This window comes from Drosophila mauritiana, chromosome 3L, assembly GCF_004382145.1.
Source record: "Drosophila mauritiana strain mau12 chromosome 3L, ASM438214v1, whole genome shotgun sequence".
Classification (NCBI taxonomy): domain Eukaryota; kingdom Metazoa; phylum Arthropoda; class Insecta; order Diptera; family Drosophilidae; genus Drosophila; species Drosophila mauritiana.
In genome coordinates, this window is record NC_046669.1 from 9148098 (window position 1) to 9163057 (window position 14960).

At 45.9% G+C, this 14960-nt stretch overlaps 7 protein-coding genes across 8 annotated transcripts; 3 read left to right on the forward strand and 4 right to left on the reverse strand.

Moving 5' to 3' along the window:
- The first annotated feature begins 175 nt into the window (after positions 1 to 175).
- LOC117140439 (TOM1-like protein 2) lies at positions 176 to 4119 on the forward strand. 2 transcript variants are annotated; one of them, XM_033303362.1, is made up of 6 exons: positions 177 to 375; positions 1695 to 2146; positions 2208 to 2935; positions 2997 to 3132; positions 3326 to 3376; positions 3540 to 4119. In XM_033303362.1, exons 1-6 carry the CDS (start codon positions 309 to 311, stop codon positions 3735 to 3737), a joined length of 1632 nt encoding a protein of 543 aa, XP_033159253.1. In that variant the 5' UTR covers positions 177 to 308; the 3' UTR covers positions 3738 to 4119. The 2 variants fall into 2 exon arrangements, with proteins under 2 accessions (XP_033159254.1, XP_033159253.1); XM_033303363.1 differs by lacking the exon at positions 3326 to 3376 and having other exon boundaries at positions 176 to 375.
- LOC117140440 lies at positions 4068 to 4905 on the reverse strand. Its single transcript, XM_033303365.1, has one exon. It carries the CDS (start codon positions 4853 to 4855, stop codon positions 4148 to 4150), a length of 708 nt encoding a protein of 235 aa, XP_033159256.1. The 5' UTR covers positions 4856 to 4905; the 3' UTR covers positions 4068 to 4147.
- A 260-nt stretch (positions 4906 to 5165) lies between these two features.
- On the forward strand, positions 5166 to 6101 carry LOC117141578. The gene is made up of 3 exons (XM_033305090.1): positions 5166 to 5340; positions 5432 to 5477; positions 5602 to 6101. Exons 1-3 carry the CDS (start codon positions 5287 to 5289, stop codon positions 5745 to 5747), a joined length of 246 nt encoding a protein of 81 aa, XP_033160981.1. The 5' UTR covers positions 5166 to 5286; the 3' UTR covers positions 5748 to 6101.
- On the reverse strand, positions 6102 to 9555 carry LOC117141571 (fez family zinc finger protein erm). The gene is made up of 2 exons (XM_033305084.1): positions 9037 to 9555; positions 6102 to 8941 (listed from the first exon to the last, which is right to left on the reverse strand). The coding sequence occupies exon 2, from the start codon at positions 8836 to 8838 to the stop codon at positions 6829 to 6831; it is 2010 nt and encodes a 669-aa protein (XP_033160975.1). The 5' UTR covers positions 8839 to 8941; positions 9037 to 9555; the 3' UTR covers positions 6102 to 6828.
- Positions 9556 to 9628: 73 nt separating this feature from the next.
- Positions 9629 to 11112, reverse strand: LOC117141574 (SAC3 domain-containing protein 1). Its single transcript, XM_033305087.1, has 4 exons — positions 10889 to 11112; positions 10657 to 10830; positions 10061 to 10597; positions 9629 to 9979 (listed from the first exon to the last, which is right to left on the reverse strand). The coding sequence occupies exons 1-4, from the start codon at positions 10942 to 10944 to the stop codon at positions 9697 to 9699; spliced, it is 1050 nt and encodes a 349-aa protein (XP_033160978.1). The 5' UTR covers positions 10945 to 11112; the 3' UTR covers positions 9629 to 9696.
- A 158-nt stretch (positions 11113 to 11270) lies between these two features.
- On the forward strand, positions 11271 to 12660 carry LOC117141573 (GDP-D-glucose phosphorylase 1). Its single transcript, XM_033305086.1, has 3 exons — positions 11271 to 11650; positions 11704 to 12409; positions 12472 to 12660. The coding sequence occupies exons 1-3, from the start codon at positions 11282 to 11284 to the stop codon at positions 12621 to 12623; spliced, it is 1227 nt and encodes a 408-aa protein (XP_033160977.1). The 5' UTR covers positions 11271 to 11281; the 3' UTR covers positions 12624 to 12660.
- LOC117141572 (queuine tRNA-ribosyltransferase accessory subunit 2) lies at positions 12650 to 14088 on the reverse strand. The gene is made up of 2 exons (XM_033305085.1): positions 12943 to 14088; positions 12650 to 12883 (listed from the first exon to the last, which is right to left on the reverse strand). The coding sequence occupies exons 1-2, from the start codon at positions 14004 to 14006 to the stop codon at positions 12691 to 12693; spliced, it is 1257 nt and encodes a 418-aa protein (XP_033160976.1). The 5' UTR covers positions 14007 to 14088; the 3' UTR covers positions 12650 to 12690.
- Positions 14089 to 14960: the final 872 nt, after the last annotated feature.

Here is a 14960-nt window from a genome sequence, read left to right on the forward strand (position 1 = left end):
CTTTACTCTACTATTAACGGGTATAATTATGTCATTATCTCAAAAACTGTGGATAATTCTTTTATGAAATTTTCCTGAAATGTAAATAAATGTGAAATAAAATGCTGCAGCCCTGGAAAAACCTATTCCTATTTTACCCACTTATTGTAATTCATTTCTCTGTGGGTATTTTTCGCTGATGCCAGCCATGGTCACATTGCTGTAGACAAGTGCATAAACATTTCATCCAGGTGAACAAAAAGTAAATAAAGAACAATTTCAACCGCACTGCAACCCAACGGCGAGCATTAATAAGAAACTTCTCCACGATGGCTTCATTTTTCAACGTTGGCGCCTTGGGAAATGTTTTCTCCACTCCAGTTGGCCAGCGCATAGGTGAGTAAACCAACACCCTCCATCGTAAAAAAAACCACCCACCGGAAGCGGGGGCGTGTGTATATGTGGGTAAAGCGTAATATTTTCCACAAATACAACGCATATGTTGATTTTTACGCATTTACATTGATAGTTATCTGATTAGAGGACGCTTCACAGCATTCCCAATCAGACTGGCCATTGGAAAATTGAATTTTCACAACTTTCTTCGTGCGTTTGCTTGTTTTCTTGTTTTGTTGTTGCTCTCTCACACACACGCGCACATATCCATGTAGCGATACTCATTTGTTGTTGCCAGACCATTACTATGGCAAAGCGGTCTGATTTGATTTGAAAGGCGGTGGCAACAACGGTGGGTTTCTGATAAGATTAACCCTTATATGAGTATACGGTTCCAACAGGCAGGTGTGACAAATTAGATAAATGTTTGTTGGTATGCTTTATGAAATTGCTCACCTTTTGGCACGCAAACGAAAAGTATTGTTATTGATGCGATCTTGTGTTGTTTGATTGCCTTTTTTCCCTTCACCCCCTCCTGGCCATCTGTTTTGCGCCCTTAGTAATGGCAATTAGTCATCGTTGCCGCTGGCCGCTGGGTTACATAAAAAAATGTGTTAATTTATTTCGTGTTCCCCTTTGGCTCGCATTTTCGCCATAATTTCCATTTGCCGCTGCACACACAACAAACACAGATACACACATTTACCTGCAATCGTGCATGTGTATTAGTGCCGTACTAATTTGTTGCTTCGCTTTTTTTATGAGCTCACATTGCCTTGCGGTTGGTTAGCTTTTCCCATATCTCCTATATCTGTTGGATATCTGTATTATCTGATATCTGAGAAATACACTTCGCGCAATGGTTTCGTTTTGAATTTAAACAAATTGCATTTGTGCCTCTTGTTAGCGCTTTTTAATTCGAGCAAGTCATTGCACTCTGTAGAGCCTAAATGATATACGAAAGATAATGCTCGCCCACCTGTTTCAGCCGCCCATAAAAACAAACAAAGGAAGGCAAATTGTCTACTTGGGTTTTCACACAGAAAACGAACAAAATAATTTCATCTTTCGGATCAAAAACACAATTTACTTGGAATTATAATTAAGTATATTATTATAATTAAAATGTAACGAGCATTTTCAGAAATAAGATACAAATTGTAAAAAAATATGGATACCTCTGTTTTCGCATTTATATTACATGAACTATTGTTGCGGTTTTTTTTTCTGAAAAGTTCTTTCATGTGTTTAAATGTTTAAAAAGATCTTTAGTTTTAGATGATGAGGTGTCAACTAATCCTTACCTTCTCACCTTTCAGAGGCCGCCACCGATGCCAACCTGGCCTCGGAGAACTGGGCCGCCAACATGGAGATCTGCGACATGATCAACGAATCCTCGGACACTGCCCGCGATGCCATGCGTGCCATTCGCAAACGCCTCTCCCAGAACGCCGGCAAGAACAACCAGGTGGTGATGTACACGCTGACCGTCCTGGAGACGTGCGTGAAGAACTGCGGCAAGGCCTTCCATGTCCTGGTGGCCCAGAAGGACTTCATCAACGAGCTGGTCAAACTGATTGGGCCCAAGAACGATCCACCAGCCGCCATGCAGGAGAAGGTTCTCAGTCTGATACAAATCTGGGCGGATGCGTTCAAGAACCAACCGGATCTCAACGGCGTCACCCAGATGTACATGGAACTGAAAAACAAGGGCATCGAGTTTCCAGCCAACGATCTGGATGCCATGGCACCCATTTACACGCCACAGAGGGTGAGTCGCTGAAGAATCCTCTTTACTTTAACCATAATAAATGCTTACATATGTCTTTTAGAGTGTTCCCGAGATGCCTCCTCAGCTGGTGGCCGCTCAGCAGCACACAATCTCGCCTCAACACATGGCTGCCGCTGCTGCCGCCGCAGCTGCAGCCGCAGCTCCACCCAGCACAGGTCCTTTGCATTTGACTCCCGAGCAAGCGGCTAAGCTGCGCTCCGAACTGGAGATCGTTAGCAACAATATGTCCATCCTCAGCGAGATGCTCAGTGTTCTGAAGCCCGGCCAGGAGTCGCCCGATGACTATGCCCTGCTGAACGAGCTCACCTCGACCTGCAAGGAGATGCAGTCTCGCATAGTGGATCTGATTGGACGTGTCCAGGACGACGAGCTCACCGCGGAGTTCCTGCGCATCAATGACGAGCTGAACAATGTGTTCTTGCGCCACCAGCGTTACGAGAAAAATCGCTCGCAGGGCCAGGGTGCTGGTGTTACCTCGCCCTCGGCTGTGCTGGGCGCAGCCATGGGCCTGCCCGGCGTGGGAGCAACTGGAGCAGGAGCCACCACGGTGGCCACGCTACCACCTCCGCCCACAACTACCGCCGTGAGCAATACGCCGCAAAGTGACCAACTGCTGATCGATCTAATCGAAAGCAGCGAGGAAGCCCAACTGCCACAGAGTTTGGGACAGATTAGCCTGGGCGCTGGAGCACCCATTGGGGTGCAGAGGGGCGCACGACCTGCCGATGAATTCGATATGCTGGCACAGTCGCGCACCGATGGCAACCAGTCAGTATAGAGTGCTTTCCAATTAAGCTCATCAAGTATTAACGATAGTTATTTTTTTTAGTAAATCGGACTTGCTAAGGGACATTCCCTCGGTGGACGCTGCTGCTGGAAGTGTGACTGCCACCGCCTCGCCTTATAAACCGAATCAACCGCAGCAGGCTCAGCGCTCAGCCGGCGAACCGCCGGTGGTAAGTAAAGTGAGTAACTAGCCGCCGGACAGCCGGTCTAACTAATGGCGTTCGATTTGTTCCCTTACCTTTTGACCTCGTTTTCGCCATTGATTTAAACTTTGTGTCTAAATTTGAAAATATGTTTTGGTTCTTTTTTGTTCTATGCAAATTGCGTTTGGTTTTCGTTTCGTTTTGTTGTTCGGTTGGCGCCCACACACAGTCGACGAAAGAGAATGAGATCGACGAGATAGAGGCGTGGTTGGGCAGCTCAGTAAGTAGCCACTCGAATAGCATTTTGTCTTTTTCTAAGCTCATCTTACCATGCACTCGGCTTCAGTTTCTCGATTTACATACTTTTCCTTTGCTTCTTAGCTTCTGTCCTCCATTTTCGAGTACTTAACATGACTAATGAGGCATTCGTTTCCACCACACAGCACATCGAGGGAATTGAGGAGCTGACCAGCTCGGAGTTTGACAAATTCCTAGAGGAGCGAGCCGCTGCCGCCGAGAATCTTCCAACGATCAGTGCATCGAACTCCGCCGCCAGTGCCACGACAGGATCGGCAGGAGCCGACAGCTTACGAAAGACACCAAAGAAACCGGGCGCCGAGGAGGATCTGCTCGCGCTCTGAGTGATCTCCGCCAGCACCATCATCGGCTCTAATTGTTTACTCTTTCAAATGTTATACACACCCTAACATACTTATCCATAACGTCTATTTGATAGCAGATACATAGTAACACTTTATGTAAAATGCTTTTATTTTTTACAAAAACAGCAACGATAACTATTGATTATATTCCAAAAAATACAAGCGATCTTTTGTTGGTCTAATTGTAAGCCACGTCTACATATTGATGGTAATTTAATGTATTACGTTACAAGTCTATTTGTTGTTTATTTATACATATATACATACATTATAAAGCTAATTTATTTTACAAAATCGAACGATCGAAAAGAAAAACTAAAACAAAATGGAAATACATTTCAAGCACATACCGAAGACGAAATGTTTAATTATTTGTATTACTAAGGGGCTTAATCTGAGTCATTATCTATATTCATGGCTTGAGTGGCTGCTCCGTAGGCATCGTCCTCTTCATCAGAAGAAATCCTTTGATTATTCTTTGCCCTTGATCCCTTCCCGGATCGCTTTTCCAACTGACTCTCTAAATCCCGAATGTGGGCCTTTTTGCTGTTCAAAAGCAGCAGGAATTTCTTGAGAAGTTCCTCCTCCTTCAGTTTGCTGTCCCTCACATACTTTTCATATTCAGCCAGGGATGCGGTTGTCTGGGCGTCGGATTCGGTGGCTGGAGCTGCTTGAGGCTTCTGCTGACCAGCTTCGATGGCTGCATCCAGCAACTGGTAGCAGTTGGACACTTTTCTAAGCGGAACATCCAAATACAGCGTTTCGTATCCCTCACATTTGTACACTTTGAAGGTTGGTTTATCGGCATCTTCCAGGGATATTTCATAATCGAATCCTTGGAGTCCCATGTGCGTGGTTAGTGCACTTTTGCACTCTGCAAAGAAAGCATCGTAGGCCTGTTCCAATTCACAGGCTCCACTCCGAAACTCATCGTATTTTAGACTCGACCGGTAGTTTTGATTGTCAGAAGTGGTCAGGATGTCAAACTCCACGTCGTCGTCCATCCATTTGCTTCGGACATATATAAACGGCTTTACGTCTATTTGACTATGTGAGAGCTGAGAGCGTTGAAGTAATTTAACCACAAAGGTGGACATTTTTGCCAATATTCAAGTTTCACAACTAAATGTAAACAACTGTTGCGGGGTTTTTAAAACAGCTGTTTGCAACTGGGTTGTCAGATTGATTAAATGTATGTAAATTTCATAGTGCCTTTGGCGAACGTTTAAGTGTACGTATGAGTACTCTTTTAAATAAAATTAAATAAATAAATACATCTTCAAACCTTTCCGAGAGCTCAATTATTTAAGTTCTAATTAAACTTAACAGTCGATATACAACCCTTATATTAGCATTGTTAAACACGCATTTTGCAGCACTGGGCGGACCAAATTATCGATAAGACAGCGATATCGATTTACCGTGTTTAAGTTAGTACACAGCCTGTAGGAGGAATTAAACAAATTAAACGCGCTGCGCCCCTATTGTTTGTCCTCTTTTTAGTGTTTTACCCGATTCGGCACCCGCAATGCTTGACAACCTCGTGGAATTCGCCAGTTACTGGTGGTTTCGATACCTCATGGTACGTAATGGTCATAAAATTACGCACATATTCCACCTGAGAAGCTGTGCTCCACGGGATTCTGATTTAAATGAACCCCATTAACTTGCAGGTCACCGAGCTGTACATGGTGGAAAAGTGGGAGCGGATAACGATACGTGAGTGTTAATTGCTGGACAAATAGCACACCCTCGAACTAGTTGGGAATATCCGACGGATTCGTCATGCTTCTGGAGAATTTACACGCTTATCAGGGTTATTATTGCTCTCGGTTTATTGCAGACGTCATTTTCATGGTACTCTTCTGCGTTTTCTGGTACTTCAACTACTCCGTGTTGCTCTCCCTGGCCGGATTGATTGGCCCAACAAGTGCCTCCATTGCGGATATTATTCCCGGAGTTCAAGGACATGGGCTCAAGGTCACCTAAAATACCTATCAGACCATGCCCAGACCAACCGTGTGTACTGTTCTCCGTTCCAATATCCAAAATAGCCGCGTATCTATACCTCGCCGCGAAGCTTTATCTAATCCGCACGCGTTTATACACCGCAATCAATGAATGGAACGTAGCTACGTAGCGACACATGTCCAAAGAGGCGATAATCGTCTGCTGATCCGAATCTGAAGTGGACAACACCCGGCGACTGTCCATCAATAGCTGCCTCACCATTTAATGTAGTTATCTAGCAGTAGTTACAAGTTTAAAGTCAGTTAATAAATCTAACGCTTACACAATCGCACTGTGAAATAGTTAAAAAAAATTATAAATGATATACGCAAGTGTTGTTGCATTGTTTTCCTGGTTTATTTTTGTTTAATTTTGAAGAGGTATTTCCCTTGTTTATTCCGACTTAACTGATGTGCTTCCATTTGTGAATTATTGTTAGCGCCAACAGACGTTGAACATGCTAAATCCGTACTTCAATGCTCTAAGTGTTATAATTCATTACAAAAATATATAGATAGCCTATGGTGTATGCGTATTGAATATGGTAAAACTAGTTTTGTGTATTTTTCTTATTTTTTTGTTTGTTTTGTTTTCGTAGAAAAGAAAGTGCGCGTTTTGTTATTCGAGCGAAGATCGCACACGATTAGTATCAGATCAAATTGGGGCTTTTTAAGGTGACAGTTTGGCTGAGTTCTTCGGGGATTACGGTTCGGTTTTGGTTTTGCGGGGGACTCACTTAGTCTACGCTACAAGCTAAACTCTTAGAACTGCTCTTCATCCGTGAAGGAAATTAATTAATGGCTACCATCTAACTTCCTTTTGCACTGCAATCCTATTTTGTTAGAGAATGAACTTACACTACTTACTTAAAGGGCGGGCAGCGGGCGGATGTGTTCACCAGGTGACAATCTCGTCCGGCCGCTTCGCTCGTTACAGGTTACAGATACAGATAAAAACTGGCTACAACTAACTGTACAATAATGCCTTCCGGAGCCAAAGGAGCTTTAATATTTTAACCATCTCATGCCAATACCTGCCACACATTAATGCGCATTACTAGTTAGGATGTTAGGGACGTGCCATCCAGCAGCACCGACGCCACTTCCTCGTTCTGTTCTACGTACACTAGACGAGGATCCTCGCCAAGCTCCAGTCGCCCGTATCTGGCCACCAGCGGTGTCTTGTTGTTGCTCACTTGCGGTGCGCGCGGCCACTTCCTTTTGGGCTTAGTGTGCGTCAGCATGTGGGACTTGAGGTTCGTTGACTGGGCGAAGCACTTGGAGCAGCCATCAATGGGACAGTGGTATGGCCGATCGCCAGTGTGTATCCGTACGTGGGTGCGCAGATTGAAGTCCAGCGAGAAGCGCTTGCCGCACCCCTCGAAGGTGCACTCAAAGGGCTTCTCGCCGGTATGCACCAGCTGGTGGCGCTTTAGCTTGGAGCTCTCTACGAAGCTCTTGCCGCAGACGTTGCACACATGACCGCGCGGTCCGTGCGTGTGCATGTGCTTGCGCATGGCCGAATGGTTGCGAAACTCCTTGTTGCAGCCGCGATGGGTGCAGCGAAACTTTGGCTCTTCATCCTCCTCGGCGGCCGCGCCAGCTGCTCCCATGGCATTACCAGCCGTCTGATTGGCCACTGCAGTCGGTAATTTGGTTACAATTGTGGGTCGTGAGGGTCGGACTGGATTGGTGGAAGCCACTAGTGGCGGTGGGGGATTTGGTGTCGCCACTTGAGCCGCCGCCGTGAGTTGCCTCTTTGTCACCTTTGACTGATTTCCCGCACTTTTCAGTCGCACATTGGTGCTGCTGTTCTGGAGCACTAGTTTTGGGAGAGCCGGCTGTGGATTCGGTACACATCCGTTGACCTTCGATAGCGCTACCGACACAGTGGCTAGACCTGGTCCCGGTGTCTGTATCAGCTCCACATTATTCGGCATATTTTCGATTAGCTCGATGTTACCATAAGCTTCTTCCAACTGGTTTTCCGCATAGATCAACTGTTCACTTAGCGGCTGGCTGTCCTCCTCGCCTTTGACATCGCCCATAAATGCATTAACCACCTCCTCCACATCCGTAACCGCAGAGGCGCTGAATGGATCGGGTAGGATGACGTACTCGTTTCCGATGCCATCGCTCAGGACATCGTGGTTGATCATGTGCTCGTCAATAATAAGCTTTGGCATGCTGGGTGAGCCTTCATTCTGGGCGGCGGAGGAGGACGTCACGGATGTGGTGCCAGCACAACCAGGTGGTTCCTCCAACTCCTCCTCCTCGTCCTCATCCTCCGAGTTGAGCGAGGACCAAAGGGTCACATTGAACTCATCCTGCGTTATGCGTATGGGTACCTTTGTTTGCTTCCAGCGCTTGGCCACTGAGTTTCCCATGGGCCTCTCCACGCGACTGCTTCCAAATAGCTTAAAATCCTGCAGCTGGCCATTCGAACTGTTTGAATCTTCGGTCGCCTTCATATAGAAGTCGCTCTCGAGCTGCTCCTCCTTGATGTTTGTGGCCTCGATGGTGGTTAGCATCTCGGAGGCAATCTCGAAGGCATTTGTCGTAGCCGGCGCGGTAGCCTCATCATCCTCATCGCCATCGCCATCGCAGGAGGATGTCATCTGTTGCCCATCCTCCTCGATGAATTCCTCATCGTCGCTGGTCTGCTGCATGATGATCGGCGGCGGCAGTGCATCCGCCGTAGCCACCGTGACCGAGGTAAGTCTGTCCAGCCGATCCACCGGATAGTATTCATAGTGCTCAAAGAATTCGCCTGAGTCTACGACGATATTAGCCTCATCATCATAGTCGTCGATGATCTCCTCGATCAGGAAGCTCTCGCTTTCCTCACCCATCGGATCGCCCGCCAAAACGGTGTACGGATCTTGCTCAACAATTGTAGCCGCCGTGGGTTGGTGTGCATGAGTGAAGTATGCCGACGACGGGGCGGAGTGCAGGGGCAACGGTACCGCCGCAGCGGCCAGCGATAGATTCTTCACGATGGGCGCTCGTATCTGATGCAGTTGAGGCTGGAAGTTCCCTCCGACGCCGACGTGATGATGATGACTTGTCATCGCGGCTGCTCCGTCTGCCTGTCTGTGTGCCTGTATCTGTATGCTTGTATTTGTGGGCGCTCTTGCTTCGTGCGTGAGTGTTAGTGTTGTGTGTGCGAGCGCGCTGCGGAAAAAGTGGGCAATTAGTACCTGGCCAAAAATCCGTAATATGTATATATCTCTATATATTCGCCAGACTTCCAAAGTGGACAAACGTACGTGTTTTCGTCAGTATTGCTGCACTGGACTGGCCTTTCCCTCCACCTCTTTTTCCACTTTTTTGTGGCCAATGCCTATCGTTTATTGTGCGACGGCGGCGGCAGACGGCGAATGATGCGTACCGCTCGCTCCGCTCCGCCCGCCACGCTCCTGCTGCCCAATGGCGGGTTAATTCTCGCTTTGGATGACCACCTCGATCCCGCTCACCTCGGGCAGTGTAAATATTTTGAATTTTGCCGGTTAATATGGCGGAATTGTATTTTCCAGAAACGGCTCGGTACTTTCTCTCGCGTTGCGTGTGTGGGGTGTGTGTGTGTGTAGTGTGCAGCGACAGGCGCCACAATGCAACCCTGCGCGCGCTTTGTGTATATCTCAAGCGGTTTATTTAGCTGAGATTGCTAATTCTCTTCGCATTACTTCGCAAAACAGCACAAATGTAATCTTATGTACTATCGAAAAATTGCATTTTATTAACCTCCAACTGGCAAACCACTTATTAGCTGTAAATACCGCGGCGTTCTGTCTTTCGATAGGCGATAGGTTTGTTGTTCTGTCAGCAGGGTTGCCACCCGACAAGAAAACAAATGCGCAATAACAATATATTAATCTCCATGGCTTTACTATTATTTCGAGCTATTTACAATTGTTGCTCATAAATAATTAGTTTAATTTCTTTAGCAATAGAACTTCTGGAATATAAATACGCTTCAGCTTCGACTCCACAAATCGCTCGTGTTGTGGTGTAAATACCTCGGCATTGTGGTTAAAATCAGTCTTATTAAATTGCACCGCCTTCCTATCCGCTGTTAAGCATATATTATAATGCCGACATTGGTCCTGCAATCCAATCGGCCCATCGAACAACAGTAAACGCAACAAGTAAGGAACCGGCACCGTAAGCTGTTTGTTGTTGTAGGCATGCGTGAAAATCTGCAACAAACTCCTGCAAATATACATACATATGTATTTACATTAAAAATGCATCATGTCAATAAGACAACCAATAGAAAAAATTATACTGTACCTCCTTATCGCCTGCAACTTGGCGGCGGCCACGGCGGACAGAATATGCGGCAGTTGTGGCACACCCATGAGCACTCTATACAAATTGCCCTGTTGGAAGGCCAAACAGATCCCAAAACAAAGCTTAAACGTCGCATCCCGACGCACATAGTCCGGTAAGGTAAGGGCGCGTGTAAAGGACTCCGGAGAACCCAGATTAAATAATTGATACAGGCTCTCTATGAAGCAGCGCCGCTCAAGCTCACGAATGGTGGGTTCTCTAGATGATTCCATGTCCTCCAGTTCTTCGTAACAGCAAAGCACTCCCGTGAGGCACTCTTGCAAATGCTGATTGCATATCTTGGGATCGAACTTCTCGATGGGCTCCTCACACAAGCGATAGCGACTATAGGCCAGAAACATCACAATGGGCTCTAACAGGCAGATCTTCTGACTGGCATGGTACATCTGGATCACGATCTCCCGACGCACCGCCCTCAATCGATCGAATATGAAGTCGTAAGCCACGTTGTACGGCTTTCGTGTGTCCAGGATTATGCTGCAAGGTATATTAATTATCAGATTAAACTTGGCTAATTAAGCGCCTAAAATACTTGCTCCTTGAGCAGATATTCCACTGTTTTGGTCAATGCCGCTTCTGTGCGCATTTCCTTGGGCAGGGGCATCTTGACATCGGCTGCGGACCGTGTAAACTCCTTGACCAGGACTCCTGGCTTGTTCTTCTGACCATTATTTAGCTCGAAGTAGTGCAAAAGTTTCTCGCGAATACGCCTGGATGTATTAAACGGTGTTATTATATTAAATTCGGGTTTAAATTTCGATTACCTACATTTTCGCCTCCCCATCGGGACAGAAACTTTCGCAAGATCCTCGAACTTGGGCCATTTGTTGATGAATGCAGCCAATTTCAGCAGCACAAACAAACCAGGGATGAAGTCTTTTTGGATCAAAGGCGTAGCGCAAACTTTTTAATGGGTTTCAGGAAATAAAAGATGCTTTTTAAAACTCGAACGTCAGCTTCTAATTAATAAAATTGCAATTGGGACTTCATTAAAATCCATATTTATAAAAACAAACGCTGACTTGTTTTTGCAAACCCTCTTGCCACGCCGCTGAAGTCAGCAATCAGCTGTGTCTGGGCGGTCTGGGTTGTCAGGTTGTCTGGGCCTTAAAAATTGTACTAAATTTTCAGTTTGTTTTTCCCCGCCCAGCTCAAAACGAAATGTTCTCGCGGCGTTTCGCAGCCTTCTTTCGATTCAACCGACATGTGGCCCAAAAATACGGCAGTTTCATAGCTGCCGGCTTTAGCAACAGGTTTTCGATGAAGGTTGTAACTCTGCTGCCGCTGGTAGTCCTCCGATCCGCGGATTGCAGGCAAAAAGAGGACCAGGAGGTGAAGCGACCGGTCCGGAGGCGCACCATGAGCAAGGTTAAGTACGAGACGAGTCTGGAGGGGAAGGCACAGTTCTATCTCAACGCCATGAAGGTGAGGTGGGACCAGCTGCACAAGGTGCCCGGGCTGTTTTCGTATCAATTAGAGAAATCCCCTCAGAGCCGGAAAATACCAGGATACTGGGGCTTCTATGCGGAGGTGAGTGGCATATTCTTATTCTCTAGAAATATTTATCGACTCTTGTCCTCCAGCTTAATTCAGATCGAAACCTTAAGCGCAGACGTCCCCAGACCATTGAGAGCCTCAATCCCACCTTTAAGCACATGATGTTCAACTTCAATAAAGTCGATGCCCAGGAGGTGATCTTGACCATTGATGATGCACACGGCAGCCCCGAAGTTCAGATGATCATAAACAAGAGCCCAATCACCAAATATCATACTTTGATCTGCCCGGAAGTAGGAAAAAACCATACCCAACGGATTACCCGTGACGCTCTTCAGTTCTGCATCACCTTTATGCGAAATATCGATGACAAGGATATGCGCATGGGTTATAATAGCCCTGGAGCACTGGCCTCTGTAAATCACCTTCATTTTCATCTTCTCCACATGCCCCAGGATTTATATATAGACCAAGTTCCCTTGGATGAGCTGGCCGGGGGTTATGTTTATCGTTTGAGCCGTAGGGCGCCCACGGAAGGAATATGTATAGTATTTAACGAAAATGATAGTGATGAACAGGTGGCGGAGAAAGTGGATCAGCTCTACATGCTCGCCATGTGGATGTGCAAGAACAATATGCCACACAATCTGTTCCTTACTCAGGATCGGAGACCCGGAAAAAGCGGTAATGTTAAGGTATTCGTATTTGCCCGCTCCGAGTACTGTGTAAACAAGGATTTGGCCGAGTTTAATGTCGGTTTCTGTGAGTTGGCTGGTTACATTCCCTTGCCAGGTGATATAGTCGCACTACAAAATGTTGTTTCTAAGCTAAAGTTTTTTTTCCTTCGTTAACAGATGCTGAAAAAATGGAGAACCTTACAGAGCTTCAGGTGCTCTTTAGGATTCGAACAATAACTGGCAATGCTCCAAAGGCTGTGTACGAGCAAATTACGGGTATGGTCGAAGGACAAGAACACTATCTTTGGGACCAACCATTGACGATATGAAACACAGAGAATAAATAATCAGAGGCTTCTAACTAGACTTAGTTTAGCGTTTAATTGGTTGCTCATGTCATACTGCTGCCGCTGCGAATCCTTTCTCCATAGTGGCCTTGCTAATTACTTTGGTGTTGGCAGCAATGGAATAATCCACCTGTGTTTTCCCATTCTGATTTCTTACGAGCTCCGTCAGCTGTGGAAGCGTATCTTTAGCCACACTCTCACGAATTTTTTCAAAGAAAGCCATGTAGTGATAAAGGTTGTGTCTGAAAGAATGGGAAAATTTATAAATGAAAGAATAATTTAATTGACAGAGATCACTTACACCATCAGTAAGATGGGACCTAATAGTTCGTTGGTTTTGTACAGGTGGTGAAGGTAGGCACGTGTGTGTTTCTGGCAAGTCAAGCAATTGCAGTTGCTCAGCGGCGGAGTAAAATCCTCCTTGATAGCTTTGTCGGTTATGTCTAACAAAGGCACATGCTCCACTGCATCCTGCACAAAACTAAATGTCAAAGCCTTGAAGTTCAGAGAAGCACAATATGCGTAGGAAGTGTCAAACACATCGATTCCCTGTTGGATAAGTTCCAGAATGGTTAGGGGCGTGTATGCACCCGGCAATATCCTAGGCTTGTCCTCCTCCAGCTGCTTGACGCAGTGCTCTACTATTGGCAGTAGTTCGGAAGTATCTAAAGTGGTCGCTGATAGACCATTCGTGTGGAAACCCTCGAAGATGTAACCTCCATAGCTGCCCGCTGGCTGTTCCCGGGCATGTTTAATGGACTGCGTCCGCGCAAAGGTGTTGTATCCGCCCACAATGGGAGCTAGCAGAGTGGAATTTACCTTGCCCCGGTGCTCGTATATGTAGTGCATAAACTTCTCTGTCCTGTCAACCGATTTCTGAACCCGCTTCTTGGCACTTTCCAAGTTGGTGTCTGCATCGCAGAGTCCCTCATACATGTCCGGCTTGAAACTTGCTACTATTTCCATGTAGCGCTCCGAAGAGAGCGATTCCTTGCCCCTTCTCGTAAACAACGGCAGTATATCCCGGTCGTTACCTCCGGAAGGCGTTGTTTCACAGGGATCTCGTAACAGGAGAATATTTAGATGTCCTGGTAGTCCCACGTAGTCGCTTAGTCCGCGACCCCCACCACTGTGCCAATGCGTAAGTGCCTCGGTCATCTGTTCCATTGTGGACAGTGTGAATTGGAGCACCTGTGGCTTCCGGCTGACATGAGTCTCGAAAACATCCGCACTCAGCCACGGAATGCTTCCGCTCTTAGTCGTCTGCAAAAGAAGGGGAGTCTTGAACTCGGGTCCTCCATCCTTGATTCGCAGTTGACCTAGTCGACCGGAATTCTTGCTAATACTCTCGATCGCAAATTTCATTCCGGCTCGAATGAGTATTTATTATTGGAATGTATAATAACCAACCGCACGTTTCAAGCGGTTCCCGATAACGATAACAATTAGTGATGACGATTCAGCTGCATTTATTTATTTATTGTTAAGTGTGCTGCCGCGTTGATTAAGCTTAAAATATATGTCTATTTGTCTATAAGCCAATCATCTATTTTTAAAATTTTTGTAAAATTGCTTTGCTTAAGTTTTCGACATGTTCATGTACAGTTCAATTAATTTCAAAATAAAGTTAATTATACAATTTCATAGACCACCATTTTAGATCCTCGCTGATTGTGTTATATAAATCTAAAAAAATTTCAGCTAAAATATGAATTAAAAATACGAAAAAGTGCGTAGGAGGCAACTAACCACTAAAAAGGAAGAGCAAAGTTTTCGGTGTCCACGATCTGGCAGCCCTTTCAGGTTGGCGCCCCTATTTTCCTTGCTTGCGTTGTATTTCCCCAACTGCTGCTCAGTTGATTTCGACTTTTCGGCTTGTTCGCTTTTCAACGAGCGCTTCAGTTCGCTTTTGGGGGCTTGTTCGCTTTTTGGAGCGCTGAGTGAATGGTTTTATGTTGTATGCGCAGCGCACTTGATGGAAATTGTTGTCATTGTTTTAGTTGTGTGTGCAATCGGATGTTCGCTGTCTCCGTCGCACGGCGGTAAAGTGTGTGCGTGTGTGTTCCGTTCGCGTCGTTCATTGATTTCCTAATTAAGTTTATAATTAAAATTAATTGAAAAATTACTCGCATACGTACATGTGTATGCCCGCACATATGTGCGCTGGCATGTACAGACATGTAAATTGGCTAACCGCGTGTGAAAGTCCATTAAATTAGTTCTGTTCTTTATAAGCTCCCCTCGAAGAAACACTTTTATAATAAATGTGTTTGAATTTAAAAACGAAATTGTGCCAAAAGCATCAACAGCAAAAGAGGT